This window comes from Lingula anatina, chromosome 1 (genome assembly GCF_051362555.1).
Source record: "Lingula anatina isolate TDL-2025a chromosome 1, LinAna3.0, whole genome shotgun sequence".
NCBI lineage: Eukaryota > Metazoa > Brachiopoda > Lingulata > Lingulida > Lingulidae > Lingula > Lingula anatina.
Genome location: NC_141767.1, coordinates 59,313,681 through 59,341,488, shown reverse-complemented (window position 1 = coordinate 59,341,488; position 27,808 = coordinate 59,313,681). Strand labels below are relative to the sequence as shown.

The following is a 27,808-nucleotide window of genomic DNA, read 5'->3' as shown; positions in this document are numbered from 1 at the left end:
GAGCACGATCAACTCAGCTGCATGTGATAAAGAAAACTATAACTAGTTTCATTACAAACTAGGTCATGTGATAGGTGACGTACAGTTTGAAGAAACCAAAAGCAACGAAACAGCAATCATTTTAAAAGGGCTGGCATACTTAAACTGTGGGGAAATGAGATGGTTGTCTCTAGCTTTAGGCAGTGGCACCCTTGGAGAATTTGGTGAGTATTAGCAGCACTATTTAGTCATACGGCAGACAAAGTAGAGTAACTAAGTTCAAAACTCGGAAAAGGCTGAGGGTTTACCTAATTAATATCGACATGTCTTACTCCCGCCGCTATAAAATACCCAGGGCATAAAGACATATATTGATATTTCAGGAGCACAAATAATTGGTTTAATAAGAAAAGGGACATCGGGGACTAAAGGATGTTTGATTCGTGCGTCTGTAATCAGTCTGATCGAGCACGCCTGGAAAACCAAGAAAACAGGGTTCGTAAATGATGCGTGCAGTCATACACACGTACACGTACATGTACATATACGCTGTCATCGACTTCTGTAGACTTGGCTTTTGATAATTCCCTAGCATCGGAACGCATTAAACCAATGCCAAAAATAAAAGAAAAGTGACGAAATGCGGTGTTATGCTTGCCGAGAGCTTTCTCTACTAATATCATAATATTCGTCTCAGATTAAATGCCAGTCCTATAAACTACTGGTAGAAGCTTTTTGGAGAAATACAGTGTAATTGACAATTAGATATAATTCTATTTTAGTTGTGCATGATATATAGAAAATAAAAGCGAAGAAGTATGACATTGCAGAGATGCACGTAAACCAAACGGTCACTTGCAGAGTCAAAATGCTCACCGTGATTAAAATGTTTGTGTTCCATAATGGATTGTTTCCAAAATATCGAGGTAAAATTTATATTTTTTGACCAAAGTGCCATGAAGATTCCCTCGCCTTAGTTTAATCATGACCATGTACGCACGGCGCTTTTAGTGCGTAGCTTTAACATACTGTAAAAGATGCTATTATACCAGGCTTTTTCTACATGTACCAAAAGAGCGAAGATAGACCTGATAAGGACGTTAACCACAAGCACTTGTTACAATTCTCCTTCATTTCATTCCACAATGAATAGAGCAACTGCTGAACTTGTTATGTAAACTCAAAAAGCCATGAGATACAAAGTCCGGTTTCGGTTGTTATCCGTAGTAAACAAGGTGATATGTCCCGTTTTTAAGTGCTTTTGAAAAGTAACAGACACGAATGTATAAATAGATTCTGGAAACCTCTGAAGTTTGCTATTTATCATGGGGTCTTTAAAAGTGAGACCCCATGATGAGAGGCGTGAAAGCAGCCGGAGTCACTGTTAGAAGGTGTTAACATGGGGCGCCTTATCACATCGAGGAAAATCTTAATGCTTCATCTTTATTCGCCATAGCCATTCTTGAAGTTGAAAATGTCAATACATTCAGGGCATTCGCGAAATCACAGGGATATCTTTCTACATCTTCAATCATTTTTCAGGAATTTCAGAGGGTGTGCGTCACTTTGAATGTATTTCTACCAAAATAAACTGTGAACTAACAAATCGTATATAAGGGCTGATAGCATGCATTTAAAGAGCTTTTCCTCTGAGCCTATCAGTAATTGAACGTTACGAAGTTGACAGTCTGCACAAACACAGTTTAGTTAAGTAGTATGGGAACGATTGCCACTTATGCGTGCATTTATTACCGTGGTGACATTTATGAAAAGGATGTCAATTTCAAATTTTGTGTCATTCTCATCTTTTCTTGCGTCTGTGGCACACCGGTAGTGTGGGCGGAATCATGCCAAAACCATTAGCCAAAAAGTTGAAATTTGTGCATGATATTTCAACTTGTTTGACTGTCAATTATCAATTTAAAAGAACAAGTCGCTGTTATCAAGCCTCTCTGATTCGTACATGCACTTGTAGCAATAATTCAGGTCACATTATCATTCACATACAAAGTTATGCCTCCTAACTATCTATAGTAATGCAACCAGCTAAAACAAGTCATTCATTCATACATTGTATCTTTTCATTATTCCATAATTAAGTCAACAACATAACAGCTGTGGAAATCAATACATAATTAATGGCGTGGAAACACGATATCGCTGCAAAACAGAAAGTTGTTGGTGCAGGTTGTGGTTTGTGTGAAAAAAAATGGTTTAGCGGGTCGTGGCCGTAGAATATTGTCAAACTACAAGCGTCGTTGTTTGGAACTGCTTATGGGACATTGAGGGACTTATTCCAGGCGGAAGTGTACGTGGTATTCCTCTTTTCATCTGTGAGAGCATAGGTAAGATTGGTGTTGGGTTAAGCTGCCAGAGTTATACACTGTGCATATAGGAAATTGAATGAACAAGTGCAAGGACAGGAGCTCTGAAACTCAAACAGCTACTGCGTAAGTTTCTACATGTAGTCAGTCCCTTTGCTATGTGAACATAAAATGTTTTTAAAAAAGTAAGATCGGTAAAACAGGAATGCTAGCCCTAGGAATAGAATGCGGGCTGGAGGCCCCATATATTCAATAAGGTAAAGGCCAACCGAAGAATTGGGGTAACAAAATGTATATGGGACGAATGTCACCAATACAGAGTGATGAGGAAGGGTCTACAGTTCCAAAGGGACCTTTTCCCGTCACTCTGGCTGAGGACGTCTGCAATCTGCTATATCATGATATTGCATGAGTCCTTAAACTGTACTGAACATTCGTGCCCCTAAGTGTGAACATCTCTGGGGATAGCTGTTTGGATGCCTGTTATTAGTCTGTGGCCTTAAAGGACCCTTTGATAGACTAGGAATTTATCTCATTTAGAAATCGGAGCCTTTTCACTTCGTACTGTAGAATGAATTTCTCGTTTATGTTTGATGTTTTTAAGTAATTTATTCAAAATGTGGACAGTTGAAACAGTTCAAAGAAAGGATTGTCCAAAAAGCTCATTTTTAATTAAAATTAAATTAGAATTACAATTCATGTGTAGACGCAGACTACAAGTAGAAATAACTGATTTCTTTGGAGGCAAGGCAGAATGTATGTAAATTTGTAAAAAGGGTATTTGATATCTTACATTTATAGATGCATACAGTTTTTTCTTATTTGGTTTTTCTAAATCTATGACTCATCTGCATCAGATGTGCAGTAGAAATTTTGGAATATCTAAAATTAAATGCGACAGTCACTACAAGTTCACCAACGCTGTACATTAGGCAAGCTATGAATAAAACACATTCGACCAAAAAAAAAAGTGGACAACTTTTTTACATAAAGGAAACTCCACTTTTCTCTATTAGTCATTGTTGGAATGTCTGCAAAGGTTTTACTTATTGGGGGCAACCGAAATGTCATAGAATCTCAATTAAGGTTTCGCTGCGTTACCAACTTTTGATAAGTTGCATACATGTAGATAATGTGCTGCGGATTTCAGTGTGGCCGTAGACAAATTTCTTGGTGTCTTAATTTTGTTGGCGAATTTCCATGCCAAAAATGCCCAGCAGCTTTATTTTTGTAATTTTTTTAACAGATGTTCTAAGTCGAGAGTAGGGTTGTAAGTACATTTTTACATCGAGTTAAATTTTAATTATGAACATTTGAAAAGAATATAACATACCTTTAAGATACAAACACTGTATGTGTAAAATATAAAATGGTTTGAGAAGTAAAGTACCTCTTTTACTGTGCACACTTTTTTTAGAACCGACTCTAACCCAGCAGAAGTATTCAGTCGGGATTGCATTGTACTTTAGTAGTGTTTCGGACACGTGCAAAGCTGCCTCGAGGATTTCGGTTCAGAGAAATTTGATATGGCCGCCAGTGAATATGCATTTATGCTCATTCAAATAGCTAAAAGTATCTGATTTAATTGCCATACTGTGCTATAGGACTTGAGTCAAGAATCATCCATAACACTTCACGGACTGAAGGTTTGACCGCGACTTAGCCATATGGTAGCCAATATTGTCAGATTATTACCAAAGTCCTTCGTGTTTCTTGGGCAACTCCAAGGTCTAGAGAGGCACGTAAATGCCACCTAAATGACCTTAATGTAACATTATGTTATTCCATGGCCAATGTTAAGTACGTTTACAGTGGTTACCACTGAGAAAGAGCAGGACTGGACCAATGCCCCTTCTAGGCTAGTGCCAACAAGTGTTTTTCAATTATTCACTTTGATTCATATGCCTCGTGTCACCTCTTTAACCTCTTTTGCGTGCTTTATTCATTTTCATGAATGATAAAAATGTGTTTCTGTATCATGTTGGCAGGTATAAACAATGTAGAAAGATGCATTGAAAAAGAAGCACCCTACAGTACGAGGTAAGAATAATTTGTCTTTACATTGTACACATGTATCTACAACTGTAACATTGTTAAAAGGACATTTTATGCGAACTATAAGTCAATAGGTACAGCAGACTTGGTTGATCCCATATAATTGCATCTATTAGAATGAACAGAAAATCATTTTGATAATGTCCCCAAAAACGGAACTTTTTGCCATTTTACAGCTCGTCATAAAATCTACATTTGACTGTTAATTGCCTTTTTAAGGTTAATGTAACAGTAGTATCACATACTGACTGTTGTAAACGTAAATTGAAAAATCACAGAATTTGCGGAATAGCATCGAGTTTTGTAACCACAAAGTAAACTTTGACCCCCCCCCCCCCTGCAAATATCCTAAAAAGAAAGCATAAGAATGCCCCTTTTGTTTATGAAATCACATTTGATGTTGGTTTCTAAAATAAACGAGTGTCTCATCTCTTTGCCAAGAAATCGAGTTAGGGTATATGAAATCCCTGACACTCTTCAACATTAGACTTTAATTCTGTTTTGTGGCACAATGGCATATAAATCACTTTGGTCTAACTGATTTCAGAATTTAACCAGTGCATATATAACATAAAGAGATTATTAGAAGCTATTTAGAAATAAAGCATTTATCTATTGAACCATTTATCTGGAGACCTATGGAGGAGGATTACACCTACGTTGAACACATTAATGGTAACTATGGTTTCCTAAGGTGATCTCCCTTTTACTTTTTACATTTCATTAGTCTTGAATATTCAAAATTAATTTAATACCTACTTTGTTTCAAAGTGACATACCAAATGTATCCTTTAGACAGACTAAATCGAGGATTATCCCTCGAATGTGAATGTATTTAAACTTCCCGTGCCTACTTTAAACGGAGTTTTAATTTGATATCGATATTTTATATTAATTTTCCTTCTTGAAACAATTGTATAGACCAAAAAATTATTCTGACGCATTCAAACGTTAACGTATCCATTTTTTTTGTCGATGAAGCTGTTTAGATAATGAATTCAAGAAATGACACCCAACAGTTGCAATAATCATGTCACTCATTTTAAGATATCGTTTAATCAATAACAAATAAGGAGCATGCCGTAATAGTAGGTTTTGCAACTTGTTTTCATTTTTGCAGCTGGGTACTATCACTCATCATTCTAAATTCAAATAGCTGTCATTTTCTCTCCTATAAAGACGCAAGAAAGTCAAACGGCAATCGCCCAATATTTTTCTCGATATCTTTTTGATATGTCTTTGAATCAATGGCAGAAGATGAGTTTGATGTTAATTCAGTCCATTGAGAACGGTTTCAAAAGAAGGAATTACAATGTGCAGCTCGTATTTTGGCACGGTGATGCGCCTAAATTAAACGACCAATGCACCGGTAATCAGAGATAAGCTTCGTAATTTCCATGATCTGCTGCTGAAAATAGCAAATTAAAAAAAACATTTTGCAAGCTTTAATTAGATTTGAGATGCAGATGTTTTGAATCGTCTGGGCTGTACTACTGAGTCATTTTGGACTTGTGTCCGTCAAGCGAACTTGTGATCTAGCGCAACTCTTTGTAACCTGTCACCCGATAAAATCTTGGAATTTTTTTCTGAAATAAGATGATTGGATTATTAGGTCTCTTAGAAGCTGGCGTGGCATTTGTTTACGCGGTACAGAACTTGGGTGGTTCAAAGAAAAATGCACGGGATCACATAGGTTAATGCCTCAGGTTTAATACCGAGTACCAAATGCGCTATGCGATTTTCTAAATGAGGGAATTGGGGTTACAAATGCATGAAGCTAAAGAGAAGCGAAATGATTTTGTGGTAAGTAACATTTGAAACTAAATCCCCTGATGCTCAAGAGGCATTACACGATATTATAAACCAATTATAAAGTGCATTTCGATTTACGAAAAGATTTCATGTTAATGCTGTACCTGATATTTTAACTGTATTTCGCCTACCTCCCCCCCCCCCCCCCCCCCAATCTCCTTAACGTAAAGTCCTGGTTTTGAATGAATCATTCACACTTTTCAATCATTACTTCTGCGCACAACGCTTTTGATGGGCAGAACACAGTAATGATAAATAGAAGACCAAGTCACCTACTCGAAGGGTTTCTGTTTACCAGGAGCAAATATATAGCTGTCTTATTCAACCAAAGTTGAAGACCCAATTGTTATCCATGAGTCAGTGCATGTTGATCATTTTCAATCGACTGGCGTTAAATAACATGTTCCAATGTTTCCCTTTTTTAAGTCAAGTTTTACCAAACAGTGGTGTTAAGTTGCGATGCCCTAGGTACCCTTGGTATAAATAAAACCCACAGTCTGGAATGTATCAACGCCAGGTGTGACGAAAGCGAAGTAACGACACTTAAAAACAACTACTGATGTTTCAATCCGATCAGTTCTTTTACGTCCAATAGGCTAATGAGATCTGTTAATTGTTCCTGGAAATGAGACATTCAACTTGGAATCCAGTTAGTAGTCTCAGCGATTATTGTGAAAAATATTTAAGGGGTAAAGCCCCTGTTACTATGAGCTTGCCCTCTTAGGGCACACATTTTTGCCCACTGTCACCCCTGCGATGTTTGGTTTTTGACATTTTTGATACATGAAAGCCATAACCAGTGTTAATAAACTTAAAATGGTGCAGCCTTTTTCTCTCATAAGGGCTGTCCCAGAGAAAAATGTAACCCCAGAATGTAAACGCCATTTATTACCTGTTTGGAAACTATACATGTATACAACCCATATATTTCTGAAAACTACAGAAATTAGGAAACCTGTTGCTACAAACAACATGGCATCAGCCCTACTGGCAAAGATTTTATAGGTCCTTTATAGAATGTGGTCCGTTCTGTTGAACGCAACCTGTGTTTATGAGAGTGGGTAATAATTAGATCTTCAAGCGGTCCTCACCCCCGGTGTAACAAGGGCTTAATCTTAAGTAATGAACTTCATGACTAGTTTGAACTTTTCTAGTTGGCCGTTGCCAGATAGAACTATGCCTTTTACAGTTCACAGCACAAGTAGATAAGGAAACATTTCTTCATTAGTGAAAACAATTCTCAGAATCATTACAGAAAGATCAATCTGAATATAGGGTGCGAAGTCTAAAAAGGCTTTTTCGTATATGCATACACATTGGCGTTCTCTTTGAATAAGCACTTTCTGGCACCAGCAAAGACCTTGAAACATTGTTATTGGCTCTCTTTGCGCTATGCGGTTATGTGTCAATAATAAAACGTTTAAGTTCTCACAGTTGTAGACTGTTAGACGTAAAAATCGTTTTCAATGACCATTGCATGAAAAGGACACAAGTTTTATTTCATTTCCAATTTGTTCGTACTTCTGCTTTAAAAAGTTCTGTAGGAGACCTTACAAGTATTCTATTTTGGATTTTCACGCCAAATCGAGTTTTCCTAGAAATTTAACAATTCTTTCCAACCCATCCTATTCACAAATCTATGCTTGACCAGTCCCTGCACTTGGGTTTGCTGTCTTAAACCATTTCTTATCAAATAATTCGGTTCTAAATGACTACCCTTGTCTTCCAGTACATTTCAGAAGGATATGTATAGGCATGGAAAATATGACTTGAACATTTTCAAACGCGAATATTATACCTTTGAATTGTCTCTTTTTTTGGTTTTATTTCTTTTACTTGTATCTTATTTTCTAATTTATTGATCTTATTTATTCATTAATTTATAACATGGTTTATTTATGTACTTTTCGGGAGGAATCTTTTTCAAGCTGTTAGTTATAAGCGGATATATGTTTACAGGACCGTGCATGCTATGCAATGAACAAGTGTAAAGGCTGATACCGGTGTGCAATTTTATCTTTCGATAAAAAAAGAACTTTGAACAATACTTAAAAACGTCTTACAAGCTATCACAATTGTTGTTTTGTGATACTTTATAAGGACATGCACAGAAACGTAAGAACTGGAATCAAGGCGACCTCCCTTTAGCACTGTTCATCAAACACAAGTAAGCAATCGGCGTCAACGTCAATCTGGTGGGGCAGTTAACGAGTAAACAGTCAGTATGAATGTGGCTACTGTACATCTGATGTCCGTGTTTTGGCTGGGCAGAAACCCCTTAGGCGCGTGCTCTTATTATTTTACAGTTGTCTGTCTCTAATCGAGAAGCCTGCGGCATACAAGTTAAAACTTATATCTGTTGATGTCAGTTCACATGAACACGTTTCTAAAAAAATATCATGGGTGATGAGCAACACAGAATTTAGGGGTTTTCGCCTAATTACGCAATCGATTCTGCGTTCTGCTTCTTCAAGTACACTTCACTGGCTAGTTTTGGAAACCTGTGCATCTATATGGCCGTTTCTTCCCTTTGCAATCCCGCTGAGTGCGTGGTAGGCCTACTGAATTTCAACAAATTTCAACATTACAAATTGCATTATTCATCGACTACCAAAGACAGGTGATTGTCGAAAGGTGAATTTCGTATTTATGGTATAGATGATTATATGTAGTATGTGCTATTTTGCAGTATTTTCAGACATGACAGACATCGTAGCAATAATTCAAACAATGTCATAAATAAAGCTGTGTTTGACCGGGTCAAATTAAGAAAACTTTGGCTGTATTTGATACTTATTTTGTAGAAATCTCTGCATAACCTCTTATAAATCCAATTAAGAGAGGACCAACATCTCTTTTACGTATGACGGAAAAAGTTCATTTCCCTTATTTGGCAAAATTCAGTTTGCTACTTTTCCCTTAGGTATGGTAATCGGAAATATCCATTTGCAGTCATGACAAAATGGCCATTGATTCGTTGTGAGGATAAGACTATTAAGATTGTTCTCAAATTGAAGTTGATGAATTATTATTATAATTTTAGAAAAAAAAAACAATAGTAACACAATCTTCTGCAATTTCTTGCATATATACACTCAGACTACTGATAAAACAGTACTTCTCTTACAGACGTTTCAATCCACCATTTATGAACCTTGGTCACGTGAATGGCGACTTAGCACCTAAATACTTCACCTAGGAAACAGGACGCTTTCGTAAATCATTGGAAAATGGAGGCGGTCGCAGTTAAGTGGGGTTGGGGGGAGGGGGCTGGGACGTTGGGTTCTGATGCACAGTGCTTCTCGTACTTTACGGCTGTATCATCCTTCGTTTTTTTGCGAGTATCTACCAGGCATCGTTATTAGCTGATCTGAGTCGCGTGATGGATTACCCAAGTAAGTTGACTGAACATTTAGTAAATGAACAACCCTTGATTCTACATCTTGATCTAATATTTAGAGATAACACTGTATTATAAACTGAACTTGAGTTGAGAAAACATGTTATAATAGACACGAGTTCAAGGTGGGTGGGCACTTTGATAGTGTGATCCAACATAAAGGCATATGTGTATTCATCCATGTGTGTTTGTATGTACATGCAGGGGCGCGCGTACACGTAATATAACTAGCTTGTCGCAGTTCGTCTAATGTTTCTATTGGCTTGTAACATAAAAATAACACATATCCATAACCTTATGATGCATATTTGACATTGTTATTGCAAAGGTTCATAGGAATTCACTCGAAACCCATTATAATGATATTACACATTGAATCGAAGATATAAATTTGACTTAGCATTGAACAAATCAAATACTCGTACCCACCTTTTCCAAGTGTCCACCGGGTGAAACAGAGTTTCCTGGTTCAACTATGCTGTCATTTGTTCATAAATGTGTGTCCAGTGTGTACTTTTGTGACATCTTTATCGGTCGTTTTGAGTTGTCGAATATGTCGTTAGTGTTTTGACTTGTGTAATATGTTTGCTTTCTTTCAGGGCATGTATATCACTTCCAATGGACAACTGTCTCTTCTACAAAGACTTGTTTTTAATATGTTGGAAGCGATAAACCAATCATTCAATCCGTCAAAGATATCTATCTGTCGAGAGACTGTTACCACAAATAGTTTACTTTGCAGTGAAAACGAGATAATTTTGAATGGGTATTTTATTTTCAATGTATTTAAACTGTGTTTTCACCAGCTTTTATTAAAATTCAGTCATATACTCGTTTTGACAGCGTTCATGATGTATGCAACATACCAACCGTATGTCGAGACGTAGGGTTGGTTTTTTATGACGAAATGGTCATAAAATAACCCATTAGAAAACCCACGTTTTTCACCAGTTAAGACTAAGATACAATGTAATGACTTTTAAGTAAATATCTCTTCTAAAATACCCGAAGAACGTGAGATTATATTTGTTTACTATTTTACCAATACAGCCTGCTATTTCGAAACCTATTTTGATATTCAAAAAAGGAATGGAATATTCCGAAACATATGCTGCTCTTGAATTGATCTTATGCCCTGTAATAAATGAATAAATAAACAGCAGCGCATCACTTTGATAACAGTCCTCTACAATTTCATTCCGTCTGAAGATATTGTTGTGTTCCTGATTTTCTACTAGACATATGGGTTCTTTGCCTCAATGACGTTTATGTCGCCACTTGAGCAAAATAAGAGGAAAACTTACAAAGTCAGCCAATGTGTATTTCTAGTCATGTGTGGTCAGGCTTTAATTTGACCTTTTTAAATTTCCTGTTTTCCAGGTGAGGCCAATAAAACGAGCGGCTGAATGTGTTTTACACTTCGCCGTATACTGCGCAATCCAATCGCGTGGAAGGGAATCTATGTTCAAGACGTAACTCGCAGCATAGGTCCTACTTCATCATTTACAAAAGACACAGAAACACCTTAAGGAATCGTTCCTTTTACATGGCAGAGGTGAAGTTCCTACGGACTGTGTTGTAACATTTAATTGATATTATATTCCTGTTTCTTGACTATTCCAAGGATGCAATGGAGATTTTTACCGGCTCAGTTGGAAATGTTTCAGATGTCTATAACGAGACAGTAACAGTGGACATTGAGTATGCTACCTTGGTTGGCCTGTGCCTGTGCCTTATCGTCACAATGACGATATCTGGGAACGTCTTAGTGTTACTGGCCGTCGCGTTGAATTCACATTTACGAAGTGCCACCAATTATTTCATAATGAATCTTGCTTTGGCGGATCTTCTCTTAGGCATCGCTGTCCTGCCTTTTTCGGCCAGCTTGGAAATACTTAATTACTGGGCATTTGGACGGGCAATCTGTGATATATGGGCGGCTGTTGACGTGTTGTGTTGTACTGCTTCCATAATGACATTGTGTGTCATAAGCGTGGACAGATACATTGGAGTGTCAAAACCTTTACAACACTGTTATATAATAACAGAACGACGGGCGGCATTGATAGTGGTTCTTGTTTGGTTGCTGTCGTTGGTGATATCTCTCGGACCTTTAATAGGATGGAAAGAACCGGCGGATCCGGACGAACGTGTTTGTACAGTTACTACTCAAACTGGATACGTCATTTTCTCCGTCTCAGGCTCTTTTTACATCCCCATGGTGATTATAGTCGGTGTTTACTATAAGATTTATAAGGCAGCGATCAGACAGTCAACATTTCTATCAACAGGGTACAAACGATATAAAGGCTCGTCAACAGACGACAACGGAGACGAAAGTAAAGATGTTATTTTGCGCGTACATGTACGGAGCAAGCAAGGTGCCGAGACAAAAGTATGTGACTCCCCGCACAAAAATGGTTCCATGATAACCCATCCTAACAGTAACCACCACAGTCATGCCTGGCGGGAAACAAAGGACACTGACAGTAGGAGTAGAACTTCCAGTGTTAGTAGTCGAAACCAGCCTTTCGAATTCGGTAGGCGACAACACAGCAGACACACCCTACTGGGGAAGATAGCGAAGTTTAGGCGAGAGAAAAAGGCGGCCAAGACGCTTGGAATTGTCGTAGGGGTTTTCATTCTCTGCTGGTTTCCATTCTTCTTTGTGTTACCATTAGGTAAGACAGATTAGCTTTATGTGAGTTATTTCAATGATATGTATATGATGATATTTATAATATCTTAAGGCAATGGGGCAAATTCATATTGCGAAATTATCCACGAAAAGGCTCTTGATCGCGCTATCGATATTTTTCATTGCCAACTTCATGTTATTGATTCATTAGTTCAAAAACGGCATCAAGAAAGCCATTTCCAGACCATTTACTCATCTTTGGTTGTCCTACCAAATTTCAATGCCAGCTGTTAACCTCCGTGCGTGATCTCGAATTTGATTTATTTTAACAAAAATCACCCCTGCTGTCTTTACATGATTATGACTTTAGTGGTGCGCTTTAGTGGTAAACAAAACCCATCTACGTCTGTTTGACCACAACTAAATTATGATACCATTTCGTGTTTCTTATCGAAAAAAATTATATTGAACAGTGTACAAGATATATTGATAATTCCTTTATATTTTGGTATGCAAACTGTTATCTAATAGGCGTGATGTTCTTTATATCTGATCTACAAGTTTTCATTTGACATTCTCGGTTTTACAAAATCGCATTCCATGCAATTTTTTTGGGCAACTCCTGTATTTCAGGGCTCGAAGCAAATCTTAGGGGTTAAGTCTAAAGAATATCGCAGCATTTATCCATCAACACAACCCCGAAGGCGTTCATTAGGCTTGATACAGTTAATGTCACGTATTATTAAAGCTGAGTGGTTGTGTTACAGGATATTATAGTCGTTTGCCATGTTATTAATACGTCATTCCAATTATGTGATATTCTGTTCTCTATCTTCTTACCACAAGGAAGCAAAGTTTAAATATCAGCAAACCTTATTCTTGGCAAGCAGTACTAATATCAATAGATTGAAGTGCTCCTACTACAACGTTCTCGATTATCTCAAACGAAGTGAATCACGATCGATTTGATAGTGCGGTCGCTGTAATGGTTTACTGGGTTTAGGCTTTAGACGCTATATAAGAACACGAATGTACTTATGTTCCATTTAGTTAAAGATTAAGTGCCTTCGTCATACACCGCTCCTTATAATAAACCGTAACAGGAGCTACTGTTTTGTTAGCTTTGAAATCCACGGATAGAATTGGAGAAGTTAAAGAGAAAGATGTGTCTGGGATATATCCTTCTGAAACAAAAGTGACTTTAACGAAAACTTAAATAATAATGTATCATACAGTATTCAAGTAATCTATTAATTAGTAGTAAGATAACAAAATATATGATCGGGCGCCTCGTTGAAGATGCGCGTTCTTTTAGCGAAGTGTAGCAGTATTGCTTTAGAATTCTGCTGCACAGCACATTAAATAGTGTACTACAAACGATCCATTTGCTATCTTTTGATGCGAACCATTAATGTATCCGTGTATCATTTGAAATTGTAAAAAACGGAAACACAAAAATAACCAATAGACATATAAATCACTCTGTAGACATACACAACTTAAGTGTAAGCTACCGGCCATAACGATACAGTGCTTGCCTACGAAAGAACAGGATTTGATCTCTGGTTGAGTACACCATAGTTCATGACATGCTGCGCATTGTCTTTGCTAAGCATTTTTGCCGGAACAGGAGTACAGAGTTCAGTTAAGATTTTTCTTTTGCTGTCCCACAGTGTATGGCATTGGATTTGGGCAATGCCATCACAAGGTGTGGTTGTACATGTAGCAAATTTAATATGGGAACGCCCCCTGCTAAAACGTTTGTACATAATCGTCATCCTTAAACCAAGGCACCATGGCTGGGAGAAGTCAGTAGGACATTGCTAAATGTTTTTATTCACAGTTCGACAAAACACCCGTTTAAAAGAATCTATTTAATCATGATTGTCCTCGAGTAAGAAATGAGTGCGTTGGCTAATGTTGACAAATGACCATCTTTGGTAATAGAAGGAGTTGTGAATGTAATTCCAAAGGGACACAGCTGACTTAAGTGCCGTCGAATCACTGAAGATAAAATAGAACCGTTGCGTTCATATCAAAGGTTTATGTGAAGAGTGTTCTTTTTCCCCCCGGCTCCGGGTCGTTGTGCCTTGTTGGTCTTCTGGGTTGGTTGCTTTATGGGTTTCTTTTTGTTTATGGTTGTTTTTTGGTTTTTGGGGTTGGTTGGGGAGTATTAGTTTTTGGCCCCCCCCAGTCCGATTGGAGGAGTCTTGGGTGGGGTGCGTTTTTGGTTAGAAAATGATTCCAAAAATTCCCGTAGTGACCCTGTATTGAAATAACTATAGTGCCTTAAAGCGGATTCAGAACAGCGAACTAACAGATCCGCGCATCAAATATGGCCGACCCACTTGAATGCTTGTTGCGTAATCCCTGTGGGGAATCTATTTAGTGCCTAATCGGGAATCAGGGGCAAGCTATTAAGTATGTCGCCGTATTTGATCCGCGGGTCTGTTAGTCCGCTGTTCTGAATGATAAATCTTATTCCGAGTATTTCGTTAAATCAGTTAATGCCATTATTCCAATGCATGAACAATGCATGAATGAACATTGCCCGTCACATCATTGAGCAATGCTCTGAGCTATTGCACATACTCAGGCGGCGAAGACAGTTGGTACATTCTATTATGAATGTTTATTTCTGGCTAAGAGCAAGTATTAGTAAGTCCGCAACTTTATATACGACATGTAGCTACATGAATAGCAAGAAAACTCACAAAGAACTGATTAAAGATAAAAGTTATATAAATGACTGCTGTTATCTTCATCCAATCAAATATCCACAAAGAACATTGCACAGAGGGGGAAATTTCTATTAGAAGATATATTCATAAAGTACAATGGATGAAATTGATTGGGCAGAGAAGGAAATGAATTTAGGAACGAACAGCAGTACATTGCATACGCTCTATTGAACCGGGACATAAAATTTCCAAATGTACTGGGACTGTTAGAGGAGTTGATATTGTCTGTTACATTAAAACGAATAATTCATCTTCTTTTTTTAACACATCGAGTTTATATCCTTCAACATAAGAGCTAAGATATCTAATAGAAAGCGACTCTCTGATTCACGGCGCTTCTATATTCGTGGATAAGTTATCATGGTACATTGCGATGTCGAAATGTTATTACATCTTCAGGTATGACTGGAGCGTGCAATTTACATTATAAGAACAGCTGGTGCTATTTATATGCATTTAAAAAGCAACCACACAGGTGTCAATCACATTTTTGATAATTTTTTAAAAAGAGTTATATTTTTTTTCCTTTTTTTGGGGGGGGGGGGGTTAATTGCAAAACATTGATAACTGATTTTTGAAAACCTGTTCAATTTCTAAGCAATAGTTAGTGAGTCCCCTATCCTAAATTAACTCTAACTTCGGTGAAGGTTAATAAGCCGAATCTTCATGATCAGTTGCTCTTCGCGTGTAAAGTTGCACGTTTCCATTTCGTTTTATTGGAATTCCTTGAAATAAGTTCTCAGCAGGGACATTCCCTCGGCCGGAGAGGAAAACTTCATTACTGTAGACAATATTACAACCGCTCCCCGTCTGCACTGTCCAAACCCAATCTAAGTGTTACACGATTGCTTTAACGACACCACACATATGTTCCGGAAAATGAATGACGTTTCAATACCATACTTGATGTCGTTCCAATGTCAAAGTTAATTGAAAAAACACCAATTTCCCAATTTATTGCAAAGATATTTAAAGAAAAAATTAGGGGTTTGCAATTCCTACTTGGACTATTGCCCATCAGTCGTTTAAGAGTCGATTACTTTTCCAATATAGTATGTGTTTAAAACACGTGGACATTCTCTTTGTGCATTCTCAGAACAATCCTAATTGCGCATAATTGGAGTATTAATGTGAATAAAGTTAACCATAATGAAAGAAAAAGCGTGTACTGCACTACTTTCAGTCATGTAGTGGTGGGTTATTGTCATTTTTCTAATTTACTCCGAAATCATCAGATTAATATGCATCTTGGTATAGCCCTTATATTTGATTTAAAATGTGTATTAAAAGAGGTTAGGCCTATTGCGAACATTTTTAAGTATTACATTGCGTGTTTTGTTTTGAAAACAAAAACGCAAAAATACTATGAGTGTGAACAGTGGCACAGTACTAGAATGATTAATTCGAAAGATATGTGATTTGTTTGTAGGAATAATTAGTTTCATCTGTAAGCCTATGCAATTGTCAATGTAAACTACGGTAGTGTTGACGCTGATGCCAATTGACCACAATACACGCTAACGAATCTCATGCTGTTATTGAAATAAGTCCTTTTTGAGGAAAAAAAGTATTTCCTTATTTTGTGCAAGAGTGGTTTTTATAACTTAAATATGTTATAATATAAAGAGAATAAGATAGCAATGATGAGGATAAAAACGAAAATGGTCGCTGTTTGATGAAACAATTAAGGCAGTTGAAAAGAAATCATTCGAGAATGATTATTGAAAAACCTTCTAAACTAAACCATATGCCATTAGTAAGACCGCGGTTGGTGTTCAATGGGCCGGTCATTTGTTGTTGCAAATATCGTCTTTCTCAGAATTTTTTCAAAAGAATATCGATCTGTCTGTGTGGTCTTGCTGAAAGACTACATGCTTCATATGACTAAAGGACTTCATAAAGCGATGACTATACCTAATGCGGTTGCTGATATCGCCTGTTATTGGAAAATTGTCAGATTTCCTCGGGTACGCGAGGACAATGTTAAAGGTCTTGCGTACACGTATGTGTCTTAACGGCACTATGAGACCTATTAAATCACTGATAGCAGGACATGTAAACCCCACCTAAACACATCCACAAACAACCATATTTATTGTGTCAACCATGCAGGTATATCGGTTTCACCAAACCATCACTACCTGACAATTAATGTTTAGTCCTGTTTTTATGTACCAAAAATGGTCAAATGCCCATTTTTAAAATAAAAGTAGGCCTAAGATACTTGGCCAGACTGTTTAAAATGCTGCTATCTAGCGTTTTTGGATATAGAAAAAGCACCTAGTGAAATATGGTGTCAAGTGATCTCTGCAGTTTCTAAAGTCGTCTTGGTCTCTAGATACTCTTCATTCTTGGGGTTTGCGAGTGAAAGCCAATTTAGAACTGTTTATAATTAATACTCGCAAAAATTGCCACCATTGACCACAAGACGTCTTATTGTGCCTTAACAAGGCCTCACAAGTCTCAAGTCAGCCATCGATGTGTCTCAGATGTCGCTATGACCGCTCAAAAATGCTCCTAATACATTTAGTTGCAACAGGGTAGCAAGTAGCTCGCTAATGGTCGCGTTGGGACCTAAAGAAACCTCTGTGCCACAGCGCAAGTCGATCTCTTGTGGTTGGAACAGAGTTTCAACAAAGTCGTTAGACACTCCATATTTGAGACGCCAGTAGGCATGAAGTTCAGCTTGAGACCAATGATCCCACTTTGGTTTCAATCACAAAATAGCCGACCTCTGCCTCTCTCTTAAGTGAAACATTACCCTCAAGTCACGAAACCGGAAACGTTCTGGGGCTCTATTTCGACCTGTCAGACCCAAAGGGGAATGACTTTAGACTTGTGAGACCTTGTTACGCCATAGTAAATCTGCACCCTCTGCAATGGTCTGTGGTTGCAACATTTTAGCGAATGGTTTGTTCAGTTACATAACTCATAGCGCCCTAGGTGACCGGCGAAGAGTGATGATGACGAAGAGAGACGGCTTGGAAGACTATTGAGATCCCTTAGACACCGCGATACTACCTGAACTATGGCGATTCCCTGCAAGAGATGGCGAGTTTACGCCAGAAATGGCTTTCAAAGCTGTCGCAAGCAACGTTATTAATGTATCGTTTCAAAACTCATGAATGACCGCTTAACAACTAGACAGCCAATAGGTGTGCACGTGTCAGATTTCACTGATTTTAATTCATAGTAAGTTATGATCCGGCAGCTTCATTTAATCAAAATTAACCATATCGGTTACTAACGTTCAACAAATAGGTAGCTTCACATGGCTGCTGGTTCGTTACACCATTTTCGTAGTAAAGACGCTCACATTCCTCAATTGCTAACTATGAAAAGTACGTCTAAACGGAATCGGAAACGACAGTCTAGAAAGCATGGATCGGAGGACATATAGTGAGCAGGGCTATTGCTGTGGGCACGTTAAGAGAAAATTATCTGCTTTGTCGTTAAAGGGATAATAACTCTTCGTATGAGATCTATATTTCACAATAAAAATATTGTGAATAACTCATAGAAATATAATATATCCTGTTTTACCACAAAAACGGCAGTTATAGCTATTATTCTGATATCTGAGCTTGTCTTTAGACCACGTGACCTCCACTGATGGCTATACTCTGTTAAAATCTCTTAAGAGATTTTAACAAAAAACCAAACTTTTTAGAAAAAAACCAGGGACTAACTTTGAATGTAAAAATGGATGCATTAACCATTGGTAAGTATGGGAAAATTCTTGTTTACTCCAGGAAAATTCATTTTTTGGCCCAAACAAAGAGTTATTATCCCTTTAACTGAAATGATTTTGCAGGCAAGAGCTTATTTAACACTGTCTTGATTAGTACTCTTAATACTCTTAAGTTTAAACATCTAATTAGGCTCAAGCCGTTTGACTCTACTAACAGCCGAGCACCTTTTTTTTTAACAATTTCCCAGCAGGAATGCCTGTTTGAAGACGCCAATGTAACGAGCTAGCCTTATTTACGAACAGTAATGAGACAGTGTTTTTTTCAAAATGATATACACCATTCTGGGAACTCGTAATCTTAATTGCTGTCTGTAAATGCTTTTTTCTTAAACGAACACATTATATTTTTTGTATTCCGATGTAAGCGATAGGAACAAACAAAGCAATCATGTTAGTCCTATGGGTTACGTAATTACTTTCAGTCAAACATCCCAATTTGCTGTCTTCCGCATCAACCTCATAGGAATAGTACAGCAAATGAAATTTCAAAAAAGAAAATCTCTCAGAGAGGGCAAATCTCAACCAAGACAAATAATTAATTAATGATTAACCATCAATTAATGAATGAATCATGACCAAAACCTTTTCACTTTTTAGTGAGCCCATTTGTGACCTATCATGTATATTTCATCAAAATCCATCCTAAGCTTTTTGAGTTAGACTGGTGCCGAACAAACAGACAAATGGTAATTAAAACAACCTCCTTGGTGGAGTTAATAAACTTGGTCTCTTTGAAGACAGTCAAACTGGTATATGTAATGCTTTGTGATGTCGTAAAGCAATTTGGCCTAATATGTATATCAGTTACAAAATTTTCTTATATCGTAATTAAAGTTCATTTGTACAACACTTCGTTCTTCTTTTTTGCTTAGATTTCAATTGACGCCATTAAAAAAATTCTAGTACGTGATTATGATGGACATAGAATACAGTTTCGTGCTTGCTGATCAGTATCAATATTCTATTTTATGGTCTACAGCTGTACTGTGCCACTATGGCGAAGAGACTTAAAGGTTTTAGTAACTCTTTGGGACCGACTGTCAAGGTGTAGTGTTGGCATGGAATAAAACGCCACTTGGAATGAAGTGTTTTCTGACTGACTTTGGACATTCAAATCCTGGTTCAACCAAAAATATTTACATAGAAAAAAGTTGCCTTGGATTCTGTGTTATTTTATCCTTAGTGGCAAGCCTTATGTAACTGATACCCAGTGCAGAGGACTGTTGAACTTATAACGCCTTTCTTAACCAGAAGAGATTGAAGTGCTCTTTTGTGTAATTAATTTCTTATCTAACGTTGCCCCGCTCCCTCGAGACCAACTGACAATCAGCTACATTTTAACCAGCTTCCTTCCGCCTGGTAGACCTCCAAGATTGATGCGTAGGCGAAATCAATTTAGGATGTGTTCGGAATTTGTGTTCACTTTTGACTGAGGTTGACTATGGTGTATAGTTGTTTCTGACGTACAACCCTGAGAAAATAACCATTTAGTTTCCACTATGGGCTTTCACATTAAGCACTCTTGAAAATAAGTTTTTTAAATGCCTTACATGAAGGCCACTCAACACATCAGCCAGGTACACTTGATTGAGAAAAGGATGTAATCTTTGAAGATTAATGCAGTGTGTCCCATTGCTTATTTAACTGAATATCATTAGTGCCTTTCCAAGACTTTCTACCAATGTTTTAAAGTGACGCAGATTTTCAAATTTAACGTAACTTGCCTACTTGTTCTTTGTGTACTACTATTTTCAAGTTGACATTTATAAATTAGTTGAGATTCAGAGTAGGTTGTTTCTACTTGAATAATGAAAGAAGTGACAAAAACCAATGGTTTGTAATAATATAAATGCAGTTATTCATTTCAAGTCTCCTAAATTATATTCTTTGTCCTTTCATGTGCCACGTATTCAGATCAAAATATCCCCTGCAACCGCTTTTCAACTCATTCATGCCGCGATAACGTCAGGACTTTGCTTTGATTCAGTAACCACTCCTGCATGACCATTTATCGTGTTCATTTATTTCTTTTCTCATCAATCTACCGCCGAAGTACATTTATATTAATAAAAAATACCACTCCAACTCAATAGCTGAGTGTTTTTTAACAAAAAGACAGAAAATTACTCCAACAATGACGAGTACTTTTTTGTCGCCAGTATTTTCCTTGCGTCATTCTTGGAAATTACCATATAATGATTCAGTCAAAGTGCACTTTAAAAACGATCAGGACACGTCTTTGTTAATGATGTGAGAGTCCGTGAAAAGTTTACAATATTACAGTTATTATTGGGTCATTTGACTATTGCACCCCACCTTGGATCCTAAAGCGTTAAAAACGTTCCTTCACTCTATATTCACTTGTTGCTGAATCGGTTTTCCTGTCATATTGCTAGATCCATTGTATAAAAGTTAAGCCGAATATAAATAACCTCAATACGTCTCCTTTTAGTTGCATCAGTTACGAGGTTTATTTATTTATTTATTTATTTATTTGTCTTTGTAAGTTGTAAACAATTGTCGATAAGGATGTCATTTTCAAAGATAGTAATGGATTATAACATTATATGCATCTTGTCTTGAAATGTGTGGGTAAAGTTTTCAGTAAGTGTACTTTTACAGAGCTATGAACACCAATCAATGTGAAACATGCCACAGGAGGCAATCACGTCTTGAAGATAAATTTGCTTGATGATCCGCACTTTACGCGTAGTCAATATTAGTAAAAAAGTAGTAATGACATTTGAAATGCGCCATTTTGTAACCTGTCAAACTATAAAACGTTCCGAACAAAAAAGACACAAATCGAATCATCTCGTGATATTGCTTGTCAAACAATGTTATTTTGTCATTTGTTATTTCCTGAAATTAACCTAACTTCTGACGTACGACTTTAATCTTTTTTTTCTCTTATTGGCAGTTTACAAAAAGCATACGTGTGTTGCAGGAAAGATACAGTGATTTCGCCTTCAATTATATTATGGTCTCCCAGCAATTGACAGATGTAACGATTGAAAACTAATCTCTGTCACTAGGGACACATACATTGCCAATCACGGGGTATCTTATTCCATTGTTGTTGTTGGTTTAAATCATCCGCAGGGCGAACTGACATGAGAACCATATTAGTTTCCATTGAGCGCGTGGTAGTTTTTCGTTTAAGATGAGGACACAGTAAAAGGCTAACGCGGTTGGCCGCCACATTATTTTTTCGCCTGCTGATTTGAAATTCTGTGAGGATTCAGTTATTACCGACGGCCATTCGTCTAAAGATTTTTATTCAAACTAAAACAAAATCGTGCATAAGATAAAAGTTAAAGATTTTATTGTCTATATAATTTGATGTATGATTTAATCACTTTGACCGCCTCTCTCTCTCTTCTTCTTCTTTTCTCTCTCTCTCTCTCTCTCTCTCTCTCTCTCTCTCTCTCGCTCTCTCTCACACACACACTATTCATTTGATCTTTTTACGGAACTGATATCTAAAAAAATACAACACCAATCAAAAAGTTTTTTTTAATTTACAACTTCAAAAACAATTTTTTTGTCAAGATATTATATGAAAACTAATATTCATTCAAGCAAGACAAGATAGATATAGTGTAAGTTTCTGCTACACCCATTAGGCCTATAATGGCATGCACGTGAAAGCACTAACATTTCAAACTGAAAAGTATATTCACATGTTGGTATTTTTGCCATCTACATTTCATGAAAAGTCGAAGGTCCATCTCTGCTATATTCGCAATATTTTTGTATTCATTAAGAGGTACAGTCATACCAGTCACTAGCACTTTATCTTTACTTCCGATATGTGCTTAGTTCCCATGCGTTGACCCCTACTCTCTGTTGGACCTTCTATGTAGTCTAATAGCGCTTTTAATGAAGGGTGACACTTTCGCTTGTGGTCTACATTAACTGCCCACGTTTAAATCCCACAGCAAAAAAAAAAAAAAAAAAAAAAAAAAAAAAAAAAAAGATGAACAAGTAAGAAATAAAATGTAACGCAAGGTTGCATGTTGTCTTCATGACAAGCGGGGTCCAATCTAATGGTAATTAAAATGTGCAGGCCGTTGAAAGCCTTAGAAAGTAAAAACGTATCGCGTGCTATGATAGCAGAATATCTTGTCAGTTAAGAGTGGCTCTAAGCCATTATTACAATGAGAGAAAAAGGCTATTTATGTACTTATATTCAGACTTATTCTGAAACTGTCGATTTTTTCCGTAGACGTCGCTGTTGGTATCGATGTCGCCATCTGACATAGACCCGTTGGCACCATAACTGTCAGTGGTTCCGTTAAAAATCAATAAAATCAGATATTTCTGAAAAAGTGCACTTTTATGGTTTGTTGCATGTTTTACTGTATTGTTCTACCCATGATTGAATACGTTCTGATGAAGCTGAAATTTAAATGTAGTGGAAAGTTATGTTATGTTGTGTTGAAGTGATGAAGTTCTCAAATAATGTCTGTTTTTAGGCGGTAAACCATTGGAATTACGAATTTTCTGGAAATTTTGACGATTTCCTCTTGCAATTTTGTACATGTATATGATGTATGCAACCACTTTGAGCTTGCTTTTTTGACACTCGCCATAACTCTTTAACAATTCTTGAAAAAGCAAAAGGTCAAAACCTGCGATTAAGCGTGGGTTTTCCAGATATACAATTTTATCGCCTACTCGACTTCCGGACATCGTTAGACTCTTGTGCCGGATCTGACACAAGAACCCTCGTTATTTTAAATCTGTGTCAAGCTGGCTGAAAACCGAGGTTGGACAGGGGGCTGTGAATATGATGATTTTTGAGATATTGATGAAGGCTATTTGTCTGTCAACATAGGTTTGAAGTGTTTTTATTGTCCTCAGATAAGTTCACAAAGAGTGGATTCATGCACTAGTAATCAAAACCCTTGGATTGCTACTCACCACTATGGTCAGTTGCCATAGATGGATTATTGCCTAATATATATACATGTACCTTATATTAGGTAAGCAACTTCCTTAGAGTACTTCTCGATCAACGACCTATCACAGATAAAATCGTCACGGGTCCATGGCAATAATAAACTTAGACATATATTTGTATATTCGATATTTCGGCACATCCCAAACGCGACATGATAACAATCCACCCGTGTATCACTTTTTGCTCTATACGACGCCTTCAGAGGTATCGGTACGTGATAAAAGCCTACATTTGACAAAATGTTCTTTTCCTTTATTTGCGTGAAATACGTATCATAATATTATTGCAATAGAAATAAACATTTTGGGCACAATGTCCCTTTTTTCACCACCCGCCGCTCTAGGGTGGCCAAACGTTAATCGCCAATTTCGCTGCTTTGTTAACTGGTGTGAGCCAGTGATCGGTCTCAGAAGCAACTCCGTTATGGAATTTGGCATGGTTGATGGCTAGGGTGTGCAAACCACCATCTGGTGCCAGCGTTTGGTTTTATAATGTTTCTAAGGAGAAATGAGCTCCCAATTACGATGTCCCATTATAAACAATACATTATTTACTCTTTACTGGTAAAATCAGAGGTATTCATTATTTCGATTTTCACCTCAAAAACGGCGCTGTTGCGTCATTAGCTCGAGTTAGCAAGTTCACCTGATCTAGTTTTGAAGTGACAATATTATCTCACAACATTTTTTTTGCATTATCTTAGCGGATAAGGAAAAAAAGCCTAACGTATCGATCTCCCTTTAAGGCGTGTCGGCAGTCTTCATTACGAAGACATTTCCAAGAGGCCTTAACGTGGCGTGCATGCGAACAGTTCAGAGCATCATTATGTCCTTGACAGATAGATTGTGGAACCTGTTTATAGGGTTTCTAAAAGCCATCAAAGTCGAATACTTAAGCAAGTTTTAGTTCTTATTATAAGCAATTGTATTAGTATGAAGAAAAGCAGAGGTCGGCGTCTGGCTCACAGAAAAATACTCGCTGAAAGATAGTGTAGAAAAAAAACATCAACGCCATCTGATAGCCTCGGTTTGACTAAATGAAAATACTGAGAGTCACTATTGGATACTGTTGGACAGGAACCATCCATGATTGCTGCAATACGTATGTTGTGCCAGGTTATGTCAAGTATAAGCTGCAATGAATATGTCTACATTCTAGTATGTCTTCAATCTGGGGATCACTTTTTCACACAATCTCCCGTAATGGTCAACAGATGATCTTGTGTATCATTAACCAAACGGATTCTCCGAAAACTAGGTACCCCTTTTTTGTTTCCTCCGCCCTACCGTGTTTTGGTGGAGATTATTTGGCATATTGATGTTTATTTCTTGTTTCTCTGTATAGAGCCTTAATGTTTGTAGGTAGGTTTTTTTCAAAATACATTGGTGCGCACGAACTAGCATCTTAATTTCGGGGCACTACCAGGTCATTAAAAAAGGTAATAGTTCTGGTGCTATTCGTGCAGAGTAAGTGCCTGCATAATTATAGAATATATATATATATATATATATATATATATATATATATATATATATATATATATATATATATATATATATATTTTTTCTTTTTGGCAATATACAGCTACGTTGTGCACACAGCTGTCAAAAGATAAACTTACATATAATACATTTTGAAATGATAATAGTATTATCTAAGACCAACGCATAAAACCGAAAACGAATTTACTTAGCTTTCAAAAAGACTAGAAATAAATGTAGCATGTTTATAATAATAATAATAATAATAATAATAATAATAATAATAATAATAATAAACAGCGTGATATCTGCAGCGTTTCCTAAATGATATCACCGATGTTCAGCATGGCTTCAAGTACAATCGACAATATGTTTATCTGACATGTAAGCACTAAAAAGTCCGTCGTCGCCGATCGCTATTCTAATTAAGTGCTTATATTTATTTTTTATAATGATAATTTCTCTGAATAACGATATGTTGAATGTAGTCTCTCGTAATTTAGCATGGCATTTCCATACGCTCTTGGAGATCCTTTCAGGTAAAAGGCGGCAGTTTGATTGTATGCCTCCACATAATACGACCACCGTTATATCATAATTTGAAACAAACCTCTACACTACAGTGTAGCCTTGCCGTATAAGTAAGTTAAAACGGCAAGGCTATGCTAAAGTGTAGAGTTTGTTTCAAGTTATCTCTGAAGCTCAGGGTGAATACTACCGGATACTGCAATCAACAAAGTGTGTCACTTGAATTTACATTGAGTCTGTTATATTTTCTTTTCAGAACCTTATGCATCCACATAATACTGCTATTAACAAAGTATGTAATTTGAATTAACATCGAGTCTGTTCTTTTATCTTTTCAGACGCCTTATGCCCCTCGTGCTACATTCCAAAACTCTTGTTCAAAATCATATTCTGGCTGGGCTACTGTAACAGTCTTATGAACCCTATCATATATGCTTTCTCTAGCAGAGACTTTAGGGAGGCTTTCAGACGAATATTACACTGTCACTTTCAACGCAAACGAAGCTTCATTCGATACTCGGACGTCGATGTTTCCTCTCCTCAATACAAACACAAATTCAGGCACGACCGACGGAAAGCTTTCAGAAATGGCGATCAGACTACAGGTAAATCCTGTGCCAGTGCGGCTTCAGCTTTGAATGGAAGTGGCAAGTTTGCCTCTTCTGATCGTCGATCTCATAACAGAACGAGACTTTCAAGTATCTCAAGCACGGATTCTCATATCACATCGTCAGAGATGCTTCATATGTTAGCAGTAGAACACAATGAATTGAACAGCATGGTGTCAGGCGAAAGAAAAACGACTGGAAATGAATCCTTAGATCATGCAGTGAAACCCAAACAGCAACACGAAAATAGTAACGGCGCTGCTCACAATCCTCATCCTACGATGGACGTCGTTACTGTTGTATAATATGAATGTCAGCTTCATGCCAGGCATGAGAAGTGTAAAGTTTTGTGTCCCTTTTGTGACCACGCAATATATGTACCAGAACATATAAAAAATATGTGTCAAAAGTTAGGTAAAGTTAGGCCAAGTTGAAAGGCCTTTTTGGGCCTTTTTGTTAAGACATAAGACTAGATGTCTACCAGTACTTTATTGTTTAGACTAAGAAGTATAAAACTAATGATGATGCATCACAGTGATCACATTTCAGCTATTTTGTCGTGGAAAGGCCATGGTTTAAAGTGTACAGTATTATTGTGAAGTACATGTAGAACGTTGCAATTTATTTTTTAAGGGCAATGCAGCAGTACCTTCATTGGATATCGAGCGATTATAATTTGTCCTCGATCGTGAGGATATACAGAATATAAGAATAAAATTGGAGTGGCTTAGCTGCACTCTATACGCTCTTCGTCTGTTTAATTAATACTTGTCCTGAATTTTCTTGGAAGTTAAGTTTCCTTTTAACAGCTAGACGCCATATTTGGCTTTATAGAACGCTCCATTCCCTTTACTTTTTTCTGTCTTAAATATGAACAGTTGTTTCGTCAGGCGTTTACCTTGATTTAAAAGCTATACACAACGCCAATAAATCATGACATTTATCAAAACTGCTCTGAAGAAAGGCATATCTTGGACATAAGAGTTACTTGTGTTACATGTGAGTAATGTACTAGGATATCTAGTTTGACCATTAATGTGCAAAGTCGAACGTGATATATATGCATCGTTTTATAGAAAAAATAAAACATCTTTGTAACATCAGTGCCTGTATTTTACTAAGTTTAATGATCGATTGAGTGTTTGAAAAAAGTTCATCAAGAAGTTATATGGAAGTTTGGATATATTCTACCGTGAGATGTGTTTAAGCCAGATTCTCTATATCGTGTGGTACATTTAACTGGACCGGTCCACTATGAGAGATCCTAAAACCTTAACACGCAACAGGGGGTTTAATCTTTTTACCAGTTCTCCACAAATTTAGTTGAGTTAATTAATATTGAAAATGTCGAGCTCAGGCCACCGTTTTGTGACTCGTATACGTAATAGCCATCCTATAGGATTGTCCGTTTTCTCAAAGTGAAGTGAACCAGTTTGATGTACCGCTCACTGTAAACATGTTCTAAGATATTAATTGTCGGACGTAATGGAACAGTCGAGCTATTGAAAGTGAACATCAACCATTA

General features: G+C 37.1%; 1 protein-coding gene across 5 annotated transcripts; it reads left to right on the top strand.

Moving 5' to 3' along the window:
* The first annotated feature begins 13 nt into the window (after positions 1–13).
* On the top strand, positions 14–27,386 carry LOC106180006 (alpha-1A adrenergic receptor). 5 transcript variants are annotated; one of them, XM_087001132.1, is made up of 4 exons: positions 19–203; positions 4,292–4,343; positions 10,951–12,251; positions 26,014–27,386. In XM_087001132.1, exons 3-4 carry the CDS (start codon positions 11,201–11,203, stop codon positions 26,586–26,588), a joined length of 1,626 nt encoding a protein of 541 aa, XP_086857258.1. In that variant the 5' UTR covers positions 19–203; positions 4,292–4,343; positions 10,951–11,200; the 3' UTR covers positions 26,589–27,386. The 5 variants fall into 5 exon arrangements, with proteins under 5 accessions (XP_086857259.1, XP_086857258.1, XP_013419311.2 ...); XM_013563857.2 differs by lacking the exon at positions 4,292–4,343 and adding an exon at positions 363–474; XM_087001133.1 differs by lacking the exons at positions 4,292–4,343; positions 26,014–27,386 and adding an exon at positions 363–474 and having other exon boundaries at positions 14–203; positions 10,951–11,205.
* The last annotated feature ends 422 nt before the right edge of the window (positions 27,387–27,808 follow it).

Bases quoted from the DNA above. Each gene is read 5' to 3' on its own strand.
- LOC106180006 (XM_013563858.2), top strand. From the start codon at position 11,201: ATGGAGATTTTTACCGGCTCAGTTGGAAATGTTTCAGATGTCTATAAC. The intron at 12,252-26,013 runs GTAAGACAGATT...TTATCTTTTCAG, and splicing joins CTTCTTTGTGTTACCATTAG to ACGCCTTATGCCCCTCGTGC.